Consider the following 23,364-nt stretch of genomic DNA (forward strand, 5'->3'; position numbering starts at 1 on the left):
GCACTTCAATGTTTAAGTAGAAGATCTACTTGCTATTTGTAGACAATATTCAACATGAACAGCTAGTGTGCAGTCACTGTTAATATGCATGCATATTTGTATGATACTTTGTATCTCACCGCTCCTGGACACTGATGCGCTGAACTTTACAGGGATGCTGCGATCTCCTCCTGTTGCGCTGTGAAATCCCACAGTGTGTTAGCACTGAGTAGCTGTCTTGGCAAGCGACAGCATCACTGGAGACTCGGCCGTCTCCCACAGTGGTGATGTTGGTAGATGGTGGGTTGCGGGTGGTGTTGTCACAGCGGTTCTGCGGATGCGCACGTACATGTGCCGGTGGCGTCCTCGTGGCAGCGAGGCGCGGATGTCTCCTTGACCGGGTGTCGGGTGATTGACAGTTTATTATCCGGTATCGGACTGCTATTGACTAAGCAGGGCAAGTATGCTGGTGGTCTCAATAGGTATTGAGGGGATGCTGGACGCGTTTCAGGACTGTCTCAGTCCTTTCTTCAGCAGCTAAGAATAAATTCTTATTCTTAGCTGCTGAACAAATCTGTTTAACTTTCTGGCACCAGTTGATTAAAAAAAAAAAAAAAAAAATCCACCGGAGTACCCCTTACATTTTTATTAATTAGACTCTAAGTGGCCACCAATTGTAAATGCTGACCTTGGGAATAAAGGAGCGCCTTAAGGATTTTAGGGCTTTTTTTAAATATTTTTTTATGCGGTTTACCAAGCACCTTAATAGATTTGCAGATGCTTTTAAGGTATCAACATTTCTCAAATACCCATAAAAACACAAATTTTGGAACCTGCATGTGTCAGGTGATTCATGTAGTTGGTAGGTATTGCATAAAATTTATTACATTTGTATCAGGGAATGAAAACATCTCCCCCCCCCCCCCCCCCCCCCCCAGTAAAATGTAGCTATAGCTTAAAACTCTTTATATTCACTCGAATACAGGAGAAATTGGCATTTTAAGCTAAAACTTCTCCTACATCCCGCCATACTACTTGAGCTGTTTGAGCACATGGCGGGGCTCAGTAAGGCTAGGATTCCATGTGTGTTTTTTTTTTCCCGGTGTTTTATTTCACAGAAAAAAACACCAGAAAAAACGCCAGTGCAATTTCCTGCATCTGACGTTTTTTCTGGCGTTTTTGCATTTGAGTTGAAATTGCATTTTTGGCCCCTTTGGCCTTTTTTTTTTTTTCAAAATGTGTTGGGTACCAAATAAAAAAAAGATGCAGTAGGGATGGGCAAAAATGTATTTAAGGATTTAATTAATTTTTAATAGTGTGTATGTGTGTTTCACTTTTTCTCTATTTTTTTATTTTTAAATTTTTTTAGGTAGTACTGCTGCTCCCAGCATGGAACAGACTTTTCCATGATGGGAGTAGTAGTACTTGTACTAATAGACAGATTGCCCCGGGTGTCACTCCTGACACCCGATGCGATCGTCCATAATATAGCAGAGATGTGGAGCGGCTCTATACAGCTCTCGCATCTCTGCTCTGTACTCCGGCCAGTGATGTGAATAGAACATCACTCATTCATATTTTTCCCCCAGAGTGGGGATTGGCCGGATGGTTGCAGCCAATCACCACTCTCAGAGGGAAATATGAATGAGCAATGTTCTATTCACATCACTGGCCGGAGTACAGAGCAGAGATGTGGAGCACAGGAGAAAGCCACTCCCCATCTCTGCAATAGATAGGACGATCACAGTGAATGTCACTCCTGATACCCGCTGTGATCCTCCTGTATAATGTATAGAGGCGCCCGGCCACTCTTCTATGGTCCCCTGCACTGCCATATATATATATATACACCTATTCATATTTCCCACAGTGAGTTGGGATTGGCTGGAACCATCTGGCCAATCACAGCTCTCTGCGGGAAATATAAATAGGTGTGTGTGTGTGTATATATATATATATATATATATATATATATATATGTGTATATATATATGTGTATATATATATGTGTATGTATATATATATATATATATATATATATATATATATAATATAGCAGTGCAGGGGACCATAGAAGAGCGGCCAGCCGCATCTATACATTATACAGAAGGATCGCAACAGACCCGGGGTGATTGGTCAATTATTACAGGTACTACTACTCCCATCATTGTGAAGCAAGAAACAAAGATGCCAGCTCACTCCTGTAAGCGCCCGGACTGGATTTGGACTGATCCGGTTAAGTAATGAACAAATGAAGGGATGTCCAGCGCAGACTCTTGTGCAAAAGGAACTTCTTTATTGATTAAAATTCATAGTTGCTAAGGGATACAACAAGGATTCTTGCAGTGTGACGCGTTTCAGCCCACAGGGCCTTAGTCATACACCAACTCCCATCATTGAACAGTGTGTTCCATGCTGGAAGTAGTAGTACCACCTAAAAAATTAAGAAAAAAAAGTGAAAAACACACACACTACATTTTTATTATTGTCGGCTACATTTTTTGTGCCCTACCCGCACACATAAATTGATCCCTGTTTAAAAATTTATAAAAATGTTGTTATAAAAAAGATAAATTTCGTGAAATACAATTTTTTCCTTCACTACTATATCTTTAAAAAAAAAATTTTAATGGTACCCTACGAAATTTTTAATAAGGTGTCTCCATCACTTGGATCGCTAAAGTCCAAAAGAGAATAAAAATGCCTGAAAAAACGTTAAAACCCACATGGCGTTTTTCTTGCGCTTTTTTTTTTTTTTTTTACTGCCATATACTCCCAATGGAGAAAAACGTCACGATTTCAGGGAAAAAAAAAACCATAGGCTTAACATGCTGTGATTTTGCAAAACCACCAAGGAGCTGAAAAACGCCACCTCATGAGGAGCATGCCCAGGCGTTGTAGGGAGGTCATATAGGCACGTGGAGGTCACACACACACTACTGAGCCTCATTTTGACTTGTTTTAAGGACATTACATCAAAGTTGGATCAGCCTGTAGTGTGGTTTTCCACTTTGATTTTGAGTGTGACTCCATATAGGGCTGGGCTGTATACCGATTCATACCGAATACTGAAATTTTTGTGCTGCACGCTATTAATTTTAACCCATACCGCAATACCGGTTTGGCCCCTCCCCCTCGGGAATGAATGAATTATCAGCCCAGCGCTGCGCTGTCCCCACATTGGGGAACTAATCATATGTGACCTGCAAGCGCTTTTCTGCCCCCCCCAAATTATCAGCCCAGCGCTGCTACTCACATATGTCGCCCGCAAGCGCTGCCCTCCTGGTCCTCCTGTGTGTTGCGGCCGCCGGCGCTGGCACTCTATACCAGTGGTCTTCAACCTCCAGATGTTGCAAAACTACAACTCCCAGCATGCCCATGCTGGGAGTTGTAGTTTTGCAACATCTGGCGGTCCGCAGATTCCAAACCACTCCTCTATACTGTATCCCTATGCCCGGGCTGCAAAAGGTAAACAAAATAAACTTTAACTCTCCTTCCCCGTCAGTCTAGGTCAGCTTCCTAGGCAATGGAACGTCGGAGAGCCGTCAGCCTTTCACCGGCCGAGGCGGAACATCGCTGCGGCCGGTGTTAGGCTGACGTCGGAACATGCGTTTAGTTTATTTTGTTTACCTTTTGCAGCCCAGGCATAGGGATACCGCACAGTATAGAGAGTGAGTGTCAGCGCTGGCGGCCGCAACAAACAGGAGGACAAGGAGGCAGCGCTTGCAGGTGACATGAGTAGTACCCCGATGGGGACAGCGCTGGGCTGATAATTAATTTGGGGTGGGGGATACGATTATATACCGTGGAACCGCCAAAGGTTACAAAAATACTGCGATACACATATTTAGCCATACCGCCCAGCCCTAACTCCATATCCAGACCTCCAGGGGTTGATAAATTTGATTTCCATTGATAATTTTTGTGTGATTTTGTTGTCAGCACATTCCACTGTGTAAAGATGAAAGTATTTCATACGATTAGTTCATTCATTCAGATCTAGGATGTATTATCTTGGTGTTCCCTTTATTTTTTTGAGCAGTGTGTGTATGTGTGTGTGTGTGTGTGTATATATATATATATATATATATATATATATATATGTATATATATATATATATATATATATATATATATATATATGTGTGTGTGTGTGTCTATGTAATATGCGAGCCATTCTGAGTTATTTCCTTACAGTGAGACAGACAGATCGGTGTCAGAATGTAGATTGTGCTTGTGATACCCTCTTCCATCATTACACTGGGGGCAGTAAAGGCCATATATTGCTGTTCTCCTCCAGACCTTGAGCAGACCCAGAAAATAAGCCTACAGGAAGTGAACAGGAAGTATTCGCGTGTGTTAAAGTTTGCTGATATTTTTCCAGACTTCCTCACCACTGACAAAACAAATAAACGTCCTGCATTGTAATATGTTATTGTATTGTAACACTTGGCATTGCTCATTTCCAGGTGATCCCTGATGCCAGCTCTGTAATGTTTTTTAGCCATCATCGTATGAATATCAGAAGAAAAAGCTGATCCTGTTTTATGTGCATGATTTCATGCGTACGGCCATTACAGTGGAGTTAACCTATATAACATTTGCTTTCTGACTGCATAGTTCAGACAGGGACAGGCAAATATAAAGAGCCTAAAATAGGTATTTTTACTGGCTTATTGCTTTCATGCGTGGCTGAGCCAGTATCTGTCATATGGAATATCAGGCTTTGCATTACACATAGTAGTAGTTGTAGGCCATATTTCCTGTTCACTGAATTCTTCTGCCCCCCTTCGGTGCAGTGTACTTTATTTGTTCATTCACATTTCAGTTTGTCATTCTTGCTAGAAACCTACTATAATTATCTATTATTTATGTATTATCTCTATATTACTTATGAACAGCTATTAAATCATGTATCTTTAAAGGTGTTGGCCACTCTTTAGACATATAATGTAAATGTTGTTTAATAATATAAGTATGTGACCTACTTTTACCCTGTTAGATTACTTCTGCCTTGATGAGTAGATTACTGCCCCTCCTATTGGTTTCATCTGTGCCATCCATGCAGTGATTCTGTCCATGACATGGCAGTGTGGGTAGGGGCATTTGACCATACAACATCACTCAGCCTCCCCCCACTGCACCTGTGCTGGTTTGTAGCATGCATAATATTCATATGGAGGAGGATTAGTAACATATCTGACAGGAATCTGTCAGCTGTATATCGCGCTCAGTGCTGTAGACATGGGGAAATAGCTGAAAGGGAAATAAATGATACTTGTATCTTCACTGACGGCTGTTTGCAAACGTTTAGTCATTGTTGTCCTTCTAAGCTTACAATTCATTGAGGGTGTGCCGAGATGAAAGCATGCACAGCTCTGTAGAATAGAGCTGAACAGTAAACCTAAACTGTGACCATCCCCTATTGGGAATGATCTGATCCTATCTTCATACTAGTGTCATTCTGTACTGTAATTAATGCTCTGTAATGCATATGTCTGTCATAGAGCATTTGTGGACTCCTGCTGAAGCACCCGCCTCAACTGTCAGGAATAGAGCTGCACTCTAATTCCCAGCAGTTAAGCCTGTAGATGCCACAGTCAGTGGCGACTGCCACATCTAAAGAGTTGACAGGAAAAAGGCTCCCCTATAGGCCATTAGGAAACCAGCAATGTGAGTGCAGGGCTGCCATGTCAGCTACTTAACTCCTTGGGGACGGAGCCCATTATAACCCTAGGGACGGGAGAATTTCTTGCAATTCTGACCACTGTCACTTTAAGCATTAATAGCTCTGGGATGCTTTTACCTTTCATTCTGATACTGAGGCTGTTTTTTCGTGACATATTCTACTTCATGTTAGTGGTAAATTTTTGTTGATACTTGCATCATTTCTTGGTGAAAAATTCCAAAATGTGATGAAAAAATAGAAAATTTAGCATTTTTCGAACTTTGAAGCTCTCTGCTTGTAAGGAAAACAGACATTCCAAATAAATGATATATTGATTCACAAATACAATATGTCTACTTAATGTTTGCATCATAAAGTTGACATGTTTTTACTTTTGGAAGACATCAGAGGGCTTCAAAGTTCAACAGCAATATTCAAATTTTTCACAATTATCTAAATTTTTCAGGGACCAGTTCAGTTTTGAAGTGGATTTGAAGGGCCTTCATATTAGAAATACCCCATAAATTACCCCATTATAAAAACTGCTCCCCTCAAAGTATTCAAAATGACATTCAGAAAGTTTAACCCTTTAGGTGTTTCACAGGAATAGCAGCAAAGTGAGGGAGAAAATTCACAATCTTCATTTTTTACACTCGCATGTTCTTGTAGACCCAATTTTTGAATTTTTACAAGGGGTAATAGGAGAAAAAGCCCCCCCAAAATTTGTAACCCAATTTCTCTCGAGTAAGGAAATACCTCATATGTGTATGTCAAGTGTTCGGAGGGTGCAGTAGAGGGCACAGAAGGGAAGGAGGAACAATGGGATTTTGGAGAGTGAATTTTTCTGAAATGGTTTTTGAGGGGCGTGTCCCATTTAGGAAGCCCCTATGTGCCAGAACAGCAAAAAAAAAACCACATGGCATACTATTTTGGAAACTACACCTCTCAAGGCACGTAACAAGGGGTCCAGTGAGCCTTAATACTCCACAGGTGTTTGACAAAATTTGTTAAAGTCGGATATGTAAATTAAGAAAAAACAATTTTCACTAAAGTGCTGTTTTTTCCCCCAAATATACCATTTTTACAAAGGGTAATGGGAGAAAATGCCCCCCCCCCCCCAAAAAAAAAACAAACAAAAAAAAACATTTGTAACCCCACCTCTGCTGAGTATGGAAATATCCCATGTTAGGGCGTAAAATGCTCTGCAGGCGAACTACAATGCTCAGAAGAGAGGGAGTCACATTTGGCTTTAGGAAAGCAAATTTTGCTGAAATGGTTTTTGGGGGGCATGTGGCATTTAGGAAGCCCCTATGGTGCCAGAACAGCACAAAATACGCACATGGCATACTATTTTGGAAACTACACCCCTCAAGGAACGTAACAAGGGATACAGTGAGCCTTAACACCCCACAGGTGATTGACAAACTTTCGTTAAAGTGGGACGTAAAAATGCTAAATTTGATTTTTAACACTGAAATGCTGGTGGTACCCAAAACTTTTCATTTTCACAAGGAGTAATAGTAGAAAATGCCCCACAAAATTTGTAACCCCATTTCTCTCGAGTTAGGAAATACCTCATATGTGTATGTAAAGTGATCTACAGGTGCACTAGAGGGCTCAGAAGGGAAGGAGCAACATTGGGCTTTTGGAGAGCGAATTTTGCTGAAATGGTTTTTGGGGGCATGTCGCATTTAGGAAGCCCCCATGATGCCAGAACAGTAAAAAAAAAAACACATGGCATACTTTTTTGGAAACTACACCCCTCACAGAACTTAATAATGGGTGCAGTGAGCATTTATACCCCACTGGCATTTGACAGATCTTTGGAACAGTGGGCTGTGCAAATGAAAAATTAAATTTTTCATTTTTACGGATGACTGTTCAAAAAATCTGTCCGACACCTGTGGGACGTAAATGCTCACTATACCCCTTGTTACATTCCGGGAGGGGTGTAGTTTCCAAAATGGGGTCACATGTGGAGGGGGTCCACTGTTCTGGCACCATGGGGGCTTTGTAAACACACACACAGCCTTCAATTCCAGCCTAATTCTCTCTCAAAAAGCCCAATGGTGCTCCTTCTCTTCTGAGCATTGTAGTTCGCCCGCAGAGCACTTTACTTCCACATATGGGGTATTTGTATACTCAGAAGAAATGGGGTTACAAATTTTGGGGGGCTTTTTTTCCAATTACCCCTTGCGAAAATGAAAAATTTGGGGTGAAGCCAGCATTTCAGGGGAAAAAACAAATTTTTGATTTTCCTGTCCAACTTTAACAAAAAATTGTCAAAGACCTGAAGGGTGTTAAGGCTCACTATACCCTTTGTTACGTTCCGTGAGGGGTGTAGTTTCCAAAATGGGGTCACATGTGGGTGTTTTTTTTTTTTTGCGTTCATGTCAGAACCGCTGTAACGGTTCTGATTTTCTTATAAACCCTTTAAAATATAAATAAATAGAAAAACACTGTAAACTCAAGTAGGAGGGAAAAAATGTAGTAATCGATAATGCTGGTCACCTTGCCTCCAAAAGATTGGAATAAAAATGATCAGAAGGTTAAAAAGGGGGAGGAGGATTTTTTTTTTCTTTACACATGGTTGTCCCGTGATTAAAATTTATGACATATCCACACCATACACTATAGATCATTTGTTCCAACCACTGTGACCCTGACAATTAACATGAATGGGAGAGGAGGGCTCTAAGTGCCCCTTTGTGAATGATGCAGTATTTTTATTTATTTACTAGCCGAGTATATGGTGGTGCCTGGTCTTCCTACGCTTTTGGGAGAGGGAAAGCAGCAATTACGCTTTTGTTTTCATGTTCCATCATCTGCACTAACTATTCTCTTCACCTGCCTCCTGGACAGTTGGCAGGATGTTTAAAAGTCCCAGGTAATCTTTCCCATTAATGTCCAAACCTTGGCAAGAAAAATGAGTTCACCCCTAAGTGAAATTGTCCCAATTGGGCACTTCCCCTTTGTCATGTGACTTGTGTTAATAGGGCAAAGGTGTCTTAAATTAGATGTTATTTATCTCATACTCTCTAATACTGGTCACTGGAAGTTCAGCATGGCACCTCATGAAAGAACTCTAAGATCTGAAAAAAAGAATTGTTGCTCTAAATAAAGGTGGCCTAGGCTATAAGAATATTGCAAAGACCCTGAAACTGAGCTTTGGCACAGTGTGCAAAACCATACAGTGGTTTCACATGACAGTATCCACTCAGAACAGGCATCAACGTGGTCAACCAAAGAAGTTGAGTGCATATGCTCAGCATCATATTCAAAGGTTTTCTTTGGGGAAATAGATGTATGAGTGCTGCCAGCATTGCTGCAGAGGTTGAAGCGGTAGGGGGTCTGCCTGTCAGTGCATAGACCATACACCGCACTCTGCATCCAATGGTTTGCATGGCTGTCATCCCAGAAGGAAGCCTCTTCTAAAGATGAAGCACAAGAAATCTGCAATCAGTTGGCCAAAGCCAAGCAGACTAAGGACATGGATTACTGTCCTCCTGCTGTGTGGTCCTATCAGACCAACATAAATTTATTTGATTCAGATGGTGTCAAGAGTGTGTTGCAACCAGGCGAGGAGTACAAAGACAAGTGTGTCTTGCCTACAGTCAAGCATAGAGGTGGAGGTGTCATAGTCTGAGGCCGCATGAGTGCTGCTGACACTTCGGAGCTACAGTTCATTGCGGGAACCATGAATGCCAACATGTATTGTGACATATTGAAGCAGCGTATGATCCCCTTCCTTCAGAAACTGGGCAGCAGGGCAGTATTCCAATATAATGACCCCAAACACACCCCCAGCTACAGAGGCTGAGGGTAAAGGTGATTGACTGGCCAAGTAGGTCTCCAGACCTAAACCTTCTTGACCACTGTGGGGTAACCTCAAATGAAAGATGGCTGAGCGCAATGTCTGTAACATCTACCAGCTCTGTGATATCGTTATGGGGGAGTGGAAGAGGACTCCAGTGGACACCTGTGAAGCTCTGGTAAACTCCATGCCAAAAAGGCTTAAAGCAGTGCTGGAAAATAATGGCGGTCACACAAAATTTTGACACTTTGGGCCTAATTTGATTGCCAACGTTTAAATATTAATCGCTGTGTGTTGACATATTATGAGGGAAGAATAACATTAAACACGGTTAGGGTGCATTCACACCACGTTTAGCTTAATACGGTCACTGGATCTAGTGGGTAAATATCAAAACCGACCGCTCACGTATCCCCGCCGGACCTGGCCCACATCTCATTCATTTCATCTGATTCCGGTTGGCTCATTTTTTCACTGTATCCGGGTTTGTTGCCGGGCTGAAAACTGTGGCATACAACAGTTTTCAGTCTGGCAACAAACCCGGATCCTGTGCAAAAATCTGACTCCTGTCGGCTCATTCAAATAATTGAGATGCGGGCCGGGTACGGCGGGGATACCAATAGTGGCTGGTTTTGACATTTCCCGATCCGGTGACCGTATTAGCTAAACATGGTGTGAATGCACCTTTATACAGGCTGTACACTCACTACTTGTACATTGTAGCAGAGTGTCATTTCTTCAGTGTTGTCACATGAAAAGATATAATAAAATATTTACGTAAATGTGAGGGGTGAGCTCACTTATGTGAAATACTGTATGTGTAAAGCTGTTTCTTATGTAATTTGATGTTTGTCAGTACCAGTGTGAGCATTCACCTGACAGTACATGGCCTTTTTAAAGTCATTAATATTCATGGTCACTTATACATGTCCAGAAAATGGATGGTGACAAAAACAAGAATTATACATACTAGCTTTTTCCAAATATAAAAGTAGATTTTTTTTTTCTATTAAGCATATAAGCATCTGGAGCCCCCACCATTAGTTGCCATAGTCCAAGCACTCACAATGTACTGTAAATACTTATTTTCTTCTGTATGATAAGTTATGCTTGGTGCATATTGAATCTATAGCCGCATCTTGTTATTTACTTAAACCCTTTTAATATAATGTGAGTTTCTGTAAGGGCCCGTCCACACTACAAACATTCAGCCGGCAGAATTGGGCTCCAGAATTCTGCTTGTTTTCAATGGGATTCTGCTGCTCTGTGCACACTGATATATTTTAGCAGAAGAAATTTCCCTGGCAGAACAGACATCCGCCAAAAGAAACAACATGTTTATTCCTTGGGCGGAATTCAGCAGCAGAATCCCATAGCAGTCAATGCAATGTGTATTTCCATCCAAAATAGCCCACTGGAGTTGGTACCAGCCCACAAAACACCTGTTTAGTTGTAGATTCGATTCTCCTTTTCATTTTCCTTGTTTATAAAGAGTGGTAGTAGCATAGCTAAGCTGTTTATGCATGGAGTGTTATATTTATCTTAAAGTATAATAATTTAATATATTGATTTTGTTTCTCGCTTCAGGTGTAAAACTAAAGTGTATCCGGATAATTTACCAACCACAAGTGTTGTGATAGTGTTTCACAATGAAGCCTGGACAACCTTATTAAGGACTGTGCACAGTGTTATAAATAGGTCCCCACGACATCTTCTCGAAGAGATCATTCTCGTGGATGATGCCAGTGAAAGAGGTTTGTGTCTGGAAAATGATTTATCAATCTGCATATGCATGTGTTAATTTTTGTCTCACACACTCATGCCCATTTTCACACTGCCAGGTTGTGGCCAACAATTGTCCGTACTGACAACCACAGCCTCCTGCCTCCCCCAGCCGGTTTGGGAAACCAGTGAGGGGAGGATTCTGTCATTAAAATAACTTTTTGTTTTTTTTTCATATTTCATTCCTTTATTAAAAATATTAATGTTTCTAATATACTTGTTGTTTTTAAATTTTTTAATTATTATTATTTTTTTATAACTTTGAAAACCTGGCCACTAGGGGTCTCCCTCCTAGTGCCGGCCGCATTCTGTGTCTTCAGCAGACCTGAGTTTGGTCTCGTGTCGGCCGTGCATGAGACCAAAGTCAGGAAGTGTGGGCGGGACCTCAGCTGTACACTGCATTAGCTCTCTGCCCTGTCAATCATGCAGGACAGAGCGATCGCTTTGTGCAGCCAATTGCTGCTGGTCTGCTCTCACCCTTCCTTCTCTCTGCGATACAAGTACAGAGAGGAGGGGAGCGAGAACAGCCTGCAGCGATTGGCTGTCTCTTCTATGCTGCGCTCCTAGTGCGAGCGCAGAAGAGTGAGGGTGGATGCCCACCGTCCGCCGGAACTGGTTCATTCTGAGCTGAAGACCAGAGAGAAAATAAAGGTTTAAAAACACACAAAATAAATAAGGGGGGGGGGTGTGGTTAGCGGGATGGGGGAAATGAAGGTGGATGGGGAGACCACTTAATGGCAGGTACTCTTTAAGATGTTATGTACCAGAGTTCCCATTTAATCCTTTCATAACATTTTTGTTTTGTAAGGGCCCATTAGATCATGCTTCTGGCAAGACTTACTATGCTTACATACATACATGTCAGACCTGGAAGTCATTATTAGGCCCCAGGCTGCCATTGCAACCTATAGGCTTACTGCAGTCGTATCGCAATTGTCTAGTACAGGTAGCCCCAAAGCCTTCAATTGCATCAAGTGGTGAAGGTAGCTGTTAAATAGGTTACCTACTTTAGACACCCCTTTCTATTTGATCTTTTATGTGATATGAATGGCGAGTCCCAGGGGAGATCAAATAATGAATATTTTTTAATGATTACTCCTCATTTTCTGTGCAGTTCTATGCCTCTGAGTGCATGAAATCTATACAACAATACTTGAACGCTTCCAAATGCTTTCTTGTTTTAGCTGTGTAGGAAGGTATCAGACAACAAAGTGATGCTGCCGGATCATTTGTTTATGCACACAAACACAGAGCTGGCAACAGAAGCTTTGGCTTGCTGATTATTTTGGGTGGTTTAGTTTTGCAGGCTCATTATAAAGGAATATTATTAAGCAGGTTTTTAGGTCACTTTAGCAATGAATTTATACCATAGTTTGAGCTTAAATAAGAGTAGAGTAAATGAATGCAGAAAGAACAAGGAGCTAATGTAAAATTGATTTTTTTTTTTTTTTTTTTTTTTTTTACAGTTTGAACACTTTTATTGTCTTAATTCTTTTATAATGAAAATGACTTAGCCATTTGTATATTCAGCATCAGGCTTTGATAACAGGAATAATTACTTGAGGGTACTTGTGTATTTCTGAATAATTTAATGGAGCTGCAAAATTGATGTTGCCAAAACAATGTGGACAACAAGAGATCACCTCCATGTGTGCTGGCTGAATGTCTTATTTCAAAACAAAAGGCCTTTATTTTAAACCTGCAAATCATTTCCACAGTTTTGTTGACTTGCTGGTCAATAAATTAAAAAGGCAGAATCTCATATCTTTGCCATAAGGCAAATTGCAAGCCCGGTGAACGAATTTACCAATATGAATTCCAGGGGGGGTGGGGGGGTGGGGGGCAGTGGATCAGCAATTTTCAACACCTCCCTTCAAAAACCTAAGATTTATTTCATGCTGAATTTTGCTATTGATTAGTGATCTAATGAGATTTTTTGTTTAATATGCACCACAGCTAAATGAAGAGGATAGCGCTACATTAAAAAAGGTTAATCTGCTAAAGAAGGACCTAGTTGCTTATACAGGGTTAGTCTGCTAGAGGAGGAGGAATACACAACTGCTTGTAAATTCTTGGTCTAGCTCCATAGGCACAGAGCCAGCAGAAGCCACACCACACTAAGGAGAAAGCTGAAACATGGTGTCTCTGTTGCTTCTGCTTTTAGATGCCACCCATCATACTTTAATACACAAGAAACCATCTTAAGTCCAAGTCCCATCACATTCCAACTGTCCACTACAAGTATATGTCAGAGCACCATTGGCAGTTTTAGCAATTGACTACTTGTGAATATGTTTATGAAATGCAATCTTTGTATATGATTATGTTCTATTTGAATCCCTCATAAGTCAGAGAACCCCTTTAAGGCTGCATTCACACCTCGTTTTCAGCCTAAAGTTGACGGATCCAGCTGGGGGGAGGGGAATACCCAGGCACTCCCGTACCCCAGCTGTAGTGGCGCTGAAATCCATTTTCTTTAATGAGCCAACTAGATTGAAACGGTGATTCTGGTTGGCTCATTTTTTACCTTTATACTACAGTTTTAGGTCCGGTCAGGAAACCGGATACGGTTAAAAAATGAGCCGACCAGAGTCACCGTTTGACTCCGGTCGGCTCATTAAAGTAAATGGATTTCAGCTCTGGTCCTGCTGGGGTACGGGAGCGCCCGGTTTTCCCCTCCCCAACTGTAGGCTGAAAACTAGGTGTGAAGTCAGCCTATGGGTTGTTAAACACTTAATGAATTAGGCCACTGCTATGCCAGTGATCTACCCCACAGTGAGGTGGATGCTTCACAAGAACCAGGAAGCAGCAGGGATGGGAGCATCATAATGTGGCACCTGCAGGTGTCCACGGCATGGCTTCTTTTTTTTTTTTTTTTTTTTTTTTTTTGTCACCCTGCACCAATTTTTTTTTTTTTTTTTTCTGGGAATGGACAACCTCTTTTAAATATGTAAATGCTATCAAAGAAAAACGTTGTGTTTCTTAAAGTGTTACTTTTATTAAACATAACTTTTGTCAGTTTGCTCATTGTTGATCGCATCGAGACCTGAGACCTGATGAGATTGTAAGTTATTAGCCGGGGAAGCAGGCGGCATTACCCTCCACTCCTGGCCAGCTGCCAAATCTGCCCTTTTTCCTGCATAAGTCTATCCAGAGAAAAGGTCGGATCGGCTGGCTAGGGAGTGGAGGGCAATGTCCTTTTGACATGTCGGAGCAATGTGAATAAAGCTTCTTCTGTTAAAATAAGATGATTGTTAATGCAGCGGTTCTGAATCTTAATAGTTACTTTATTACCAAAGTAGAATGTAAACATATCCAAAGTTTTGACCTTTATATTGTCCTAAGTTCGAGCGGTTTCCAACGATTGAATATATGTCCTTCCTGGAAGTAGAAAATGCCTTGTATTATTGTTAGTATAATGACAGTGCATCAATCCACACTAGGTAGAGTACTTTCTTCCCATAGTTTAATATCATTAATCTGAAACAAAAAATGTAACATTTAGCATTCTTTTGCTCTTGAACCATGTGGCTTTGCATGAATAGGAGTTTGTGTTTACGGTTTAGCAGATATAACCATCAATTTAGTTATTTTAGAAGCCACACAAGCGGTCAAGAGCACAAAACACCTGTTAGCAGAAATCCTTTTATTCTCAGTCTTTGCTGATGTTTTCCTGAAAACATGATATTAAGTGGTGAAATATGCCGAGGATCCTCAGAGTTAATACGGTGGAGATATGCATCTATTCCAAGTGTAAGAATAATTAATGTGGCAGCTCCTTTCCCTAGATAAAGCCTGTCAGATTAGGATTCCATTCAAGCAAAGTAGAAACTGTTTCCAAAATAAACTTGTGTATGGCCTCTGTCACTTTGGGCTTTCCTTGTTTTATATCTGGTTGCATCTCTTGACATACTAAAATGAACCAAGCTTCACATTTGGCCATTAGAATACTTAAAATAGGAGGCATTTCATTTCTCTCAGTGGCTCCTTTTCCCTTCATAATTATAAGAGGATCTGTCAGAAAGGATATATCATGCCTCCTGTTTCCCGGATTCATGCACTTCGGGCAGTATCATAGGGCAGCTCTGCCTAATTGGATGAGATTTGTAAGAGAGCATGCACAAAGACTCCACACCACGTAGAGACGCTAAGGTTGTGGTTCTGTAACTGGACGTCTATTGTATAATTTAACTATTGTCTCTACTGTGTTGTACTGTGCAAAATGTAATGGGTTAGGTTCACATCATTTGTTCACCTTCATCTTTACCGGAAGCGTGCCAGTTTGTATCTCTTTAAAAACGTTTTTTTTTTTTTTGATGATAGAGTCCATTGCCTATGCTACAGCATCATGTTGCCTTAGACTTGCACCATACATGCAGTGTTTTTTGACAGAACAGACAAATGAGTCTGCTTTTGTTTTTTATTTTCCATTTACTAGATTATGTAATAATCCCTAAATCTTACAGTTTTTAGGCTGCTCACTTTGCCCAAAACTAAGCTAAGACTTTCTATGTTGTCTGTCATAAGGAGGAAGCTGCCGGAAAGTCTTCAGTATAGCATTACAGTAAGGGTAGGGTCACACTGGGCTTATACACATCGTATTCAATGCAGTGAGAAATACACTACGTATGCGCTAGAAGCAGACACAGGGTTTTTTTTTCTGCAGCCCTGTGTCTGCAATAAGGTTTGGGAGCTGGCTGCACATCAAGGTTATGCCGGTGCGTGCGGCCGGCCTACGAACCTTATTGCAGACACAGGGCTGTAACGGGGAAAGCCCTGTGTCTGCTTCTAGCGCATACACAGCGTATTTCCCACTGCTCAGCAGATTTCTTGCTGCATATCCACCCAGTGTGACCCTACCCTAAAAGGTTATTCCAGTAGATGGGTAAGACAATAGATTAAAGGGGTACTTCGGTGGGGAAAAAAAGATTTAAAAATCTTAATCCTTCCAGTACTTATCAGCTGCTGTATGCTTCACAGGAAGTTGTATTTCTTTCTGGAATTATTTTGTCTGACCACAGTGCTATCTGCTGACAATTGTCCAGAGTACAAGCAAATCCCCATAGCAAACCTTTCCTGCTCTGGACAGTGCTGTATACGAACAGAGGTGTTAGCAGAGAGCACTGTGGTCAGACTGAAAAGAACCTCCTCTGTAGCATACAGCAGCTGATGAGCACTGGAAAGATTTTTAAATAGAAGTCATTTACAAATCTGTTTAACTTTGTGGCACCAGTTGATTTTAATAAAAATAGTTTTCCACCGGAGTACCCCTTTAAGCTCACAGCACTCTAACTGTGAAACTACCTTTGCAAAAGTCACTGAGCATGTACAATAAGGTTTCTAATCCAACTAAATGTGACAGCACTTGTCTTTTGTTGCCTATAGCCATGGGTCCTGCTGTAAAGCATATCTCAAAATGTTTAGAAAAACAGCTTATGCATAATAATGTACAATAATAAAAACAATTATGACCAGAAAATATATTAACTGGCTCTAATCTATAAAAAAAAACAAAAAAAACTGTGGGTTACATTTCCTAAAAAATAAACAAATCGGAAGAAAACTCATGAAATGCACACTTTAATCATGACTCCCCATTGAAAACCTATGAATCTGTAAACATATGTGAATATGATGTGAATAGACCCTTAGAGAATTTTAAGTAGAATAAGATTACACTAGCAGTAGTTTTATTAATAAACAGACTTTTATTTAAAGAAATCAAATATGTAAAATGTTTATTTCTTGAGTTACTAACTCATTTTATGCCACCAGCTGCCTTCTTCCATCATTGCACAAAAATGACATTTGTAGTGCGATAAAATAAGTAACATGAAGCCAAACAAAGTTGTCCTAGACAAAATAGAATATTTCCAGAAAATGTGTTCATCCATTGGCTAGTCTCACTGATCATTCATAGCCAGTTGGAACAAGTGTGACAGCCATTGTTCACCATAAGATTATTCACCCATCATCCTACTTTTATCTAATGCATATCTATGCATATGTGATATTAGTTAAATGTACGTAAATGTACATCATGACTACGCTAGGCATTGAAGTAAGCTCTGGAACTGAGCTTGCTTCAAAGCTGGTGAGAAAGGCCAATGTCCAGCATTAACCCTTTAGATCAGAGTCAACTGCGGGATCTGAAATGGCTAAAAAAAAAAACTTTGCCAATTGTTTGCCACGCTAATTGGGACCTCCTTGTTGAAATTGTTGGGTCTCGATCAGTTCAGAAGACTGGTACCATTGGATGGCACTCTGGATATATAGGCAGCCACAGCAGTGTGTATCAGCAGAGTGTGGTTAACACTGATCAATGCTATGCCTATTGCATGTAAAAGTCTTCTATTGGGACTAAAAATGAGTGTGGGGGGTATTAACAGATGTGAATAAGCCCCTTCTCTAATGAAAATTTAAATCACCCCCCTTTTCACATTTTTCACATAAAATAATGTAAACTGCAGCTTGAGTTCCCATGGTTGCTGCTCCTCCCTCTTCTTGAACACCCACCCACCCCTACCCCCTTTAGCCTTTTTTCTTGAGTGTCTCTAGTCCTAGGTGTGTACATTGCGTTTTGTTTTGTCTGTGTCCTAATCTGCCTTTAGTGTGTTTACTACCTGCACAGCCAGAAAGGCTTATTCCCTCAGCCTCCTGACCCCCTATAGTGGTTACTACCTCTTGCACCATTACTGGCTGTTATTTGCTCTTTTGTCATGACCCATTATATTCTCTTATGTTGACCCGAATGTTTTGACTTTCCTATATTTGTATAATTCGCATTATTTGCCCCCCCCCCCCCCCAGGCACATTTGCATTTTGTTCTCAATAAAATCCCTTTTAAAATTTGAAAATAAAAAATAGAATAATGTAAACAAAAATAACATGAGCATATTTGGTATCGCTGCACATAGCACCGGTAGCCAGTGCGAGACAAAGTGTAATGTGATTTTACATTGTTGGATCTCCTGCTGGTTATGAAGATGAAGCAGGAAGCTCTGTCTCCTAATGCACAGTTGTAGGCAGCAGGGAGAGCAGGAGCTTGGCGAAGGTTTTTCCACCACCAAATTCTAAATAAAAGTAATTAATAAAAATGATTATTATGCACAGTGCTGCACTATAGTCATTTTTCTGCCCACAACATTGGAGGTACACTTTAAATATTTAATTATGTAACCTTGAGGCTTACACGTTACGTCCTCAGTGCAGTTTTTTGTCTTCAATGCCAAATTTCATTATATCATGTTGTATCCAGTTGTGTAATGCCTCACTAAGGAACTATTCACTTTATTTTTCAGATTTTTTGAAAAGACCACTAGAAATCTATATTAGAAAATTGAAAGTACCAGTACATGTGCTTCGCATGGAACAGCGTTCAGGGCTGATCAGAGCCAGACTGCGAGGTGCAGCTGCTTCCAAAGGACAGGTCATCACTTTTCTAGATGCTCATTGTGAATGTACGTTAGGATGGCTGGAACCTCTCCTGGCACGGATAAAACATGACAGGTAAATGTTTCCCTATTCATGGTACTCTGGGTAGGATATTGTATGTGAGCTGCTGTCATTGATCAGAAATATGGCAGGATTTTTTAAAATTTCACATTGTTGTATTTTAGCATTATTTATGGTTTACATTTTATGAATGCCTATTTTACTGTCAGTGAGAGGAAACATTCCTGTTCATATTCAGAGGCTGCAAGTCTTATCTGATTATGCTCAATTGACACAGGTATGTGACATGTTAAAGAGCTTTTCCAGCCATAGATTTGATTAGTGAAGGTCTGTCCCCTCTGCAGAATTAAGACACCTGCAGCTTTGTCTTATTCAAGTGACCAGTGTGTTACTATACTCCCTACATCAGATAGTGTGAAGGTTCACTACCTAGCAGTCTGTCAAAATGCACCACCCACAGCAAATTTTCGCCAGCGGAGTCTACGCTGTTGAAAATCCGCCGCAGACCCCATTAAAGTTAATTGGGCCTGCAGCAAATTTTCAACAGCAGAGATTTCGCTGGCGAAAATCTGCTGTGGGTGGTGCATGGAGGCCTCGCCCCTTTTCAAACTCTCAGCGGGAGATCCGCTGCGGGTTTGAAAAAAAATCTGCTCGTGTTAACGAGCCCTAATACACTCACAAAATGTCTGGAATGTAGGCACTAGTTGACTACACTCGAACCAGTGAAAGGAAAGTTGCCTGATGTAACTGTGCCTCGGTGACACAAATCGTGAGTAAACAAAGCCTATTTGTTATATTTTCCTCCTGTACAAACTGATTAGAAATTTAGTAATCTGTCTAATTACAAAAAGAAACTCATTTTCTCCACATATCCGATTCCTCCTGCCTCCAGTACTGATCACTCATTCTCCGTTCACTTGTAAGAGCCTTCTGCAGTAAAGCAGAAATAAAGATGGATTATCATCTCACTGATACTGCTTTACTCCCTGAGTGGCTGCATGATCCTACGCATTCACTCCATAGATTATAAGAGTCAATGAGTCAAATCTTGCAGCTGGCTGGGAAGTATTACCAGCGATTTCTCATAATCGCAGCAGGTCTCAGTGCTGAGACTCGAAGCAATCTAAAGTTTTAACATGTCTGTACATGTCAAGAGTTTATTTAAATTACACGATCACTACCTGCAACATATTTATATATGTTTAATACATCATATTTTAAAAGTAGAGACATCTCTGCCTGCATTGATATCAAATATGTTTTTTAGTCGGGTGGGTTCTTTGTTGAGTATGATGACAAATTGAAGAGGGAAGTTCACTTTTTAATCCCTTTTTTATTTTCCTTTATAATTTTTTATTTATTTTTATTGTATTATTTTTTTACATTTTTTGTCTCCTTATCGGGACTTCTACAAATGATTGCTTGTACAATATAGTATAATACTATTGTATTGCATAGTATTGTGATCTGACTCTTCATTGGCACGGTATACTGTTAGTATTCAAATGGAAACCCTAGAGCCATTTGCTAAGTTCTCAGCTGCCATCATAGCCACTGTTGGCTGCAGCATCTAGCTGGTTAAATATAGGTCCAGGATCGTAGTTCTCTTTGATCTAAGCTGCTGCCAGCAAGTGTCAGCTGTATTACACAGCCAGCCCCTGCCACTTATTAAGCGGGCTCAGCTTCTGACCTCAACCTTTCTGACCTCATGATGTCATTGTACGTCAAGTATCGAGAAGGGGTTGAGGTTACCCAGTGAAGGGCAGCACAGTCCTGGGAACTGTACAAACAATTTTAGTGGTCATTCATAGTTAAGAATCATTGTTTGTTGCAGATAGACTACATGGTTAAATCCCTTCATATGTTAATAATCCTAATCTCCATACCAATATTATTGTATTTTTTTCCAGAAGTCAAATAACCTCTTTAAATACAATGTTACCTTTATGTTAATGGCTGGTAATGTGAAAATTCACTTAGCTGGATGCCATATATAAGCAGTTAAATAATGAAGAGTGAATAAGTGCTTTTTAATGCAGTTCTACTACAGCATAGACTAGATACTGTGCAGAGAAATGTCTGCGTAGTCAAAAAGAAGTGAGCGATCAATGGTTTGAGCTCCTCAGAGCACTTCACCATGTGTAATTAAGGAGCCATGCTTTATAGTGGACGTCTGACAGTGACACATACTTTAAGGTGGCCGCTGCCGCTCTATTCCTTTCTAAAGAAATCTTTGTGATCAGTGATCTCCTAACTTCGGGACTCTTCAGCTGTAATGAAACTGTAACTCTCAGCATACCTTGAAAGCATTCACTGACTGCCATGGTGGGAGCTGTAGTTTTACAATATTTGTAGACTATAGTTTTATTGTATGATTCCTTAATGTTTCGTATATCCTTTTGATTGTAATGTTCTCATTCATGTTTTAGGCAACCATAGTAGATAAAATAGGTGCCTCTTGAAATTCACCATCTAATTTTAGCACGTTATAAAATTATGGTGGATTTTCAGTTTCACCATTTTCTGACACCCCCCCCCCCCCCCCCCTCTTTCCCTTATTTCATCAATAAACAGTGGACGTAACTTTGACCAACCGTCATGTTATTTATGTGAAATACTTCCATTCAAGGTCCATGAGCCCAGAACTCCTCACTGATGACTATAACTAAGGCTTTCACTGTAACAAATTTTTACTTTTAAGCATCATAAATTATTTTAAAAAAAGGAAACCTTGTATTTTTCATAATTGTTGTCAGTGATATAGCACTGCTTGCGCAGTTCTTGTTGCCTCCTTTTTGGTGGAATGTTGCACATTTCCATCAAGCAACTTCAGTCATATAGGAGTTGAAATGTTAGGCTTCGTTCACACTTTGGACTTAAATTGCCTTTTTTTAGTTGCCTTAGAAATAAACAGGCATGCAATACTGAAACCTTTATTTGTATACTTCTGTGTATTTTCTGAAGCTATTACCAATTTACTACGAGTGCTCTTACCACAGTTCTATTGCGTACGGCTAGTGCTTGCAACTGAATTGCCGGTGGAAGTTTAACAGTGGCATCTCCAGGTGCAGTCCACAATTACCAGCATTAGTGACCGCCACTAGCTGTTGCAATTTACAGATATTTACAGGCTGCACTTGATTTTGACACTTTAAGGCCCCATATCCAGGACCACTAAAACTAACTGCGGATGGTAGTGCTGCTTGTAAAAGTACCCTAAAACAAAGCAACTAATTCAACTGAACATATCTGGTGTGATGTCTGGATCATGTAACAAAACAAAAACACCCCTGCTGATGATGGTGGACAGCAGAATCCTATAGAACTTCATGCGGGGTTCCCTAGAGCTACTTCCTGGGGAATACAGACATAAAATAAGTAATTTCCTAGTTCTAGTGAAGTTAATACTCAAAGTTTGTCAGCTTTACTTTTAGTCTTTTTAGTGCTGAAGTGAGGCTATAGATTTCCATATAGATCTGTATTCTGCGGACGGTCAGGGCAGATTTTAATTGGTGAAATTCTACCTGTGCTGAAAGCTTGTTGTGTAGAGGAATACCAGATATTGATTTTTAGCTGAACCAGACAACACAGAGCGCCTCTTCCTATAGTCCTAATATTAAACTACTATACTGAAAGTATGTTTGCATTTTGTCTCTCTGAAGCATTACTTGTTCTTGGCATGTTGCCTCCCTGAAGCTGGAATCAATAAGACAAGGTTAAAATTACATGTCTCCTTGTCCGTGATATCATGGATTTATTCTTATTTGACAATAAGAGCTTAACCTGAGCAAACTACACTGCTCAAAAAATTAAAGGGAACACTAAGATAACACATCCTAGATCTGAATGAATGAACTAATCATATGAAATACATTCGTCTTTACATAGTTGAATGTGCGGACAACAAAATCACACAAAAATGATCAAGGGAAATCAAATTTATCAACCCATGGAGGTCTGAATATTGAATCACACTCAAAATCAAAGGGAAAAATCACAACTTTGATGTAATGTCCTTAAAACAATTAAAATACGAGGCTCAGTAGTGTGTGTGGCCTCCACGTGCCCGTATGACCTCCCTACAACACCTGGGCATGCTCCTGATGAGGTGGCGGATGGTCTCCTGAGTGATTTCCTCCAAGACCTGATCTAAAGCATCCGCCAACTCCTGGACAGTCTGTGGTGCAATGGTGGATGGAGCGAGACATGATGTCCCAGGTGTGCTCAATCGCATTCAGGTCTGGGGAATGGGCGGGCCAGTCCATAGCATCAATGCTTTCCTCTTGTAGGAACTGCTGACACTCCATCCACATGAGGTCTAGCATTGTCTTGCATTAGGAGTAACCCAAGGCCAACCACACCAGCATATGGTCTCACAAGGGGTCTGAGGATCTCATCTCTTTACCTAATGGCAGTCAGGCTACCTCTGGCAAGCACATGGAGGGCTGTGCGGCCCCCCAAAGAAATGCCACCCCACACCATTACTGACACACAGCCAAACCGGTCATGCTGGAGGATGGTCAGGCAGCAGAACATTCTCCACAGCATCTCCAGACTCTGTCATGTCTGTCACATGTGCTCAGTGTGAACCTGCTTTCATCTGCGAAGAGCACAGGGCACCAGTGGCAAATTTGCCAATCTTGGTGTTCTCTGGCAAATGCCATAC

At 40.7% G+C, this 23,364-nt stretch overlaps 1 protein-coding gene across 2 annotated transcripts in view; it reads left to right on the forward strand.

The window, feature by feature from the left end:
• GALNT1 (polypeptide N-acetylgalactosaminyltransferase 1) overlaps nt 1-23,364 on the forward strand; it is a 727,984-nt gene that overhangs the window by 682,924 nt on the left and 21,696 nt on the right. For both annotated transcript variants that reach the window (XM_056520809.1, XM_056520808.1), the window contains 2 exons: nt 11,049-11,215; nt 18,545-18,752. In XM_056520809.1, coding sequence (XP_056376784.1) covers nt 11,049-11,215; nt 18,545-18,752 — 375 coding nt within the window. The remainder of the gene's footprint in view (nt 1-11,048; nt 11,216-18,544; nt 18,753-23,364) is intronic.

This window comes from Hyla sarda, chromosome 5 (assembly GCF_029499605.1).
Source record: "Hyla sarda isolate aHylSar1 chromosome 5, aHylSar1.hap1, whole genome shotgun sequence".
Classification (NCBI taxonomy): domain Eukaryota; kingdom Metazoa; phylum Chordata; class Amphibia; order Anura; family Hylidae; genus Hyla; species Hyla sarda.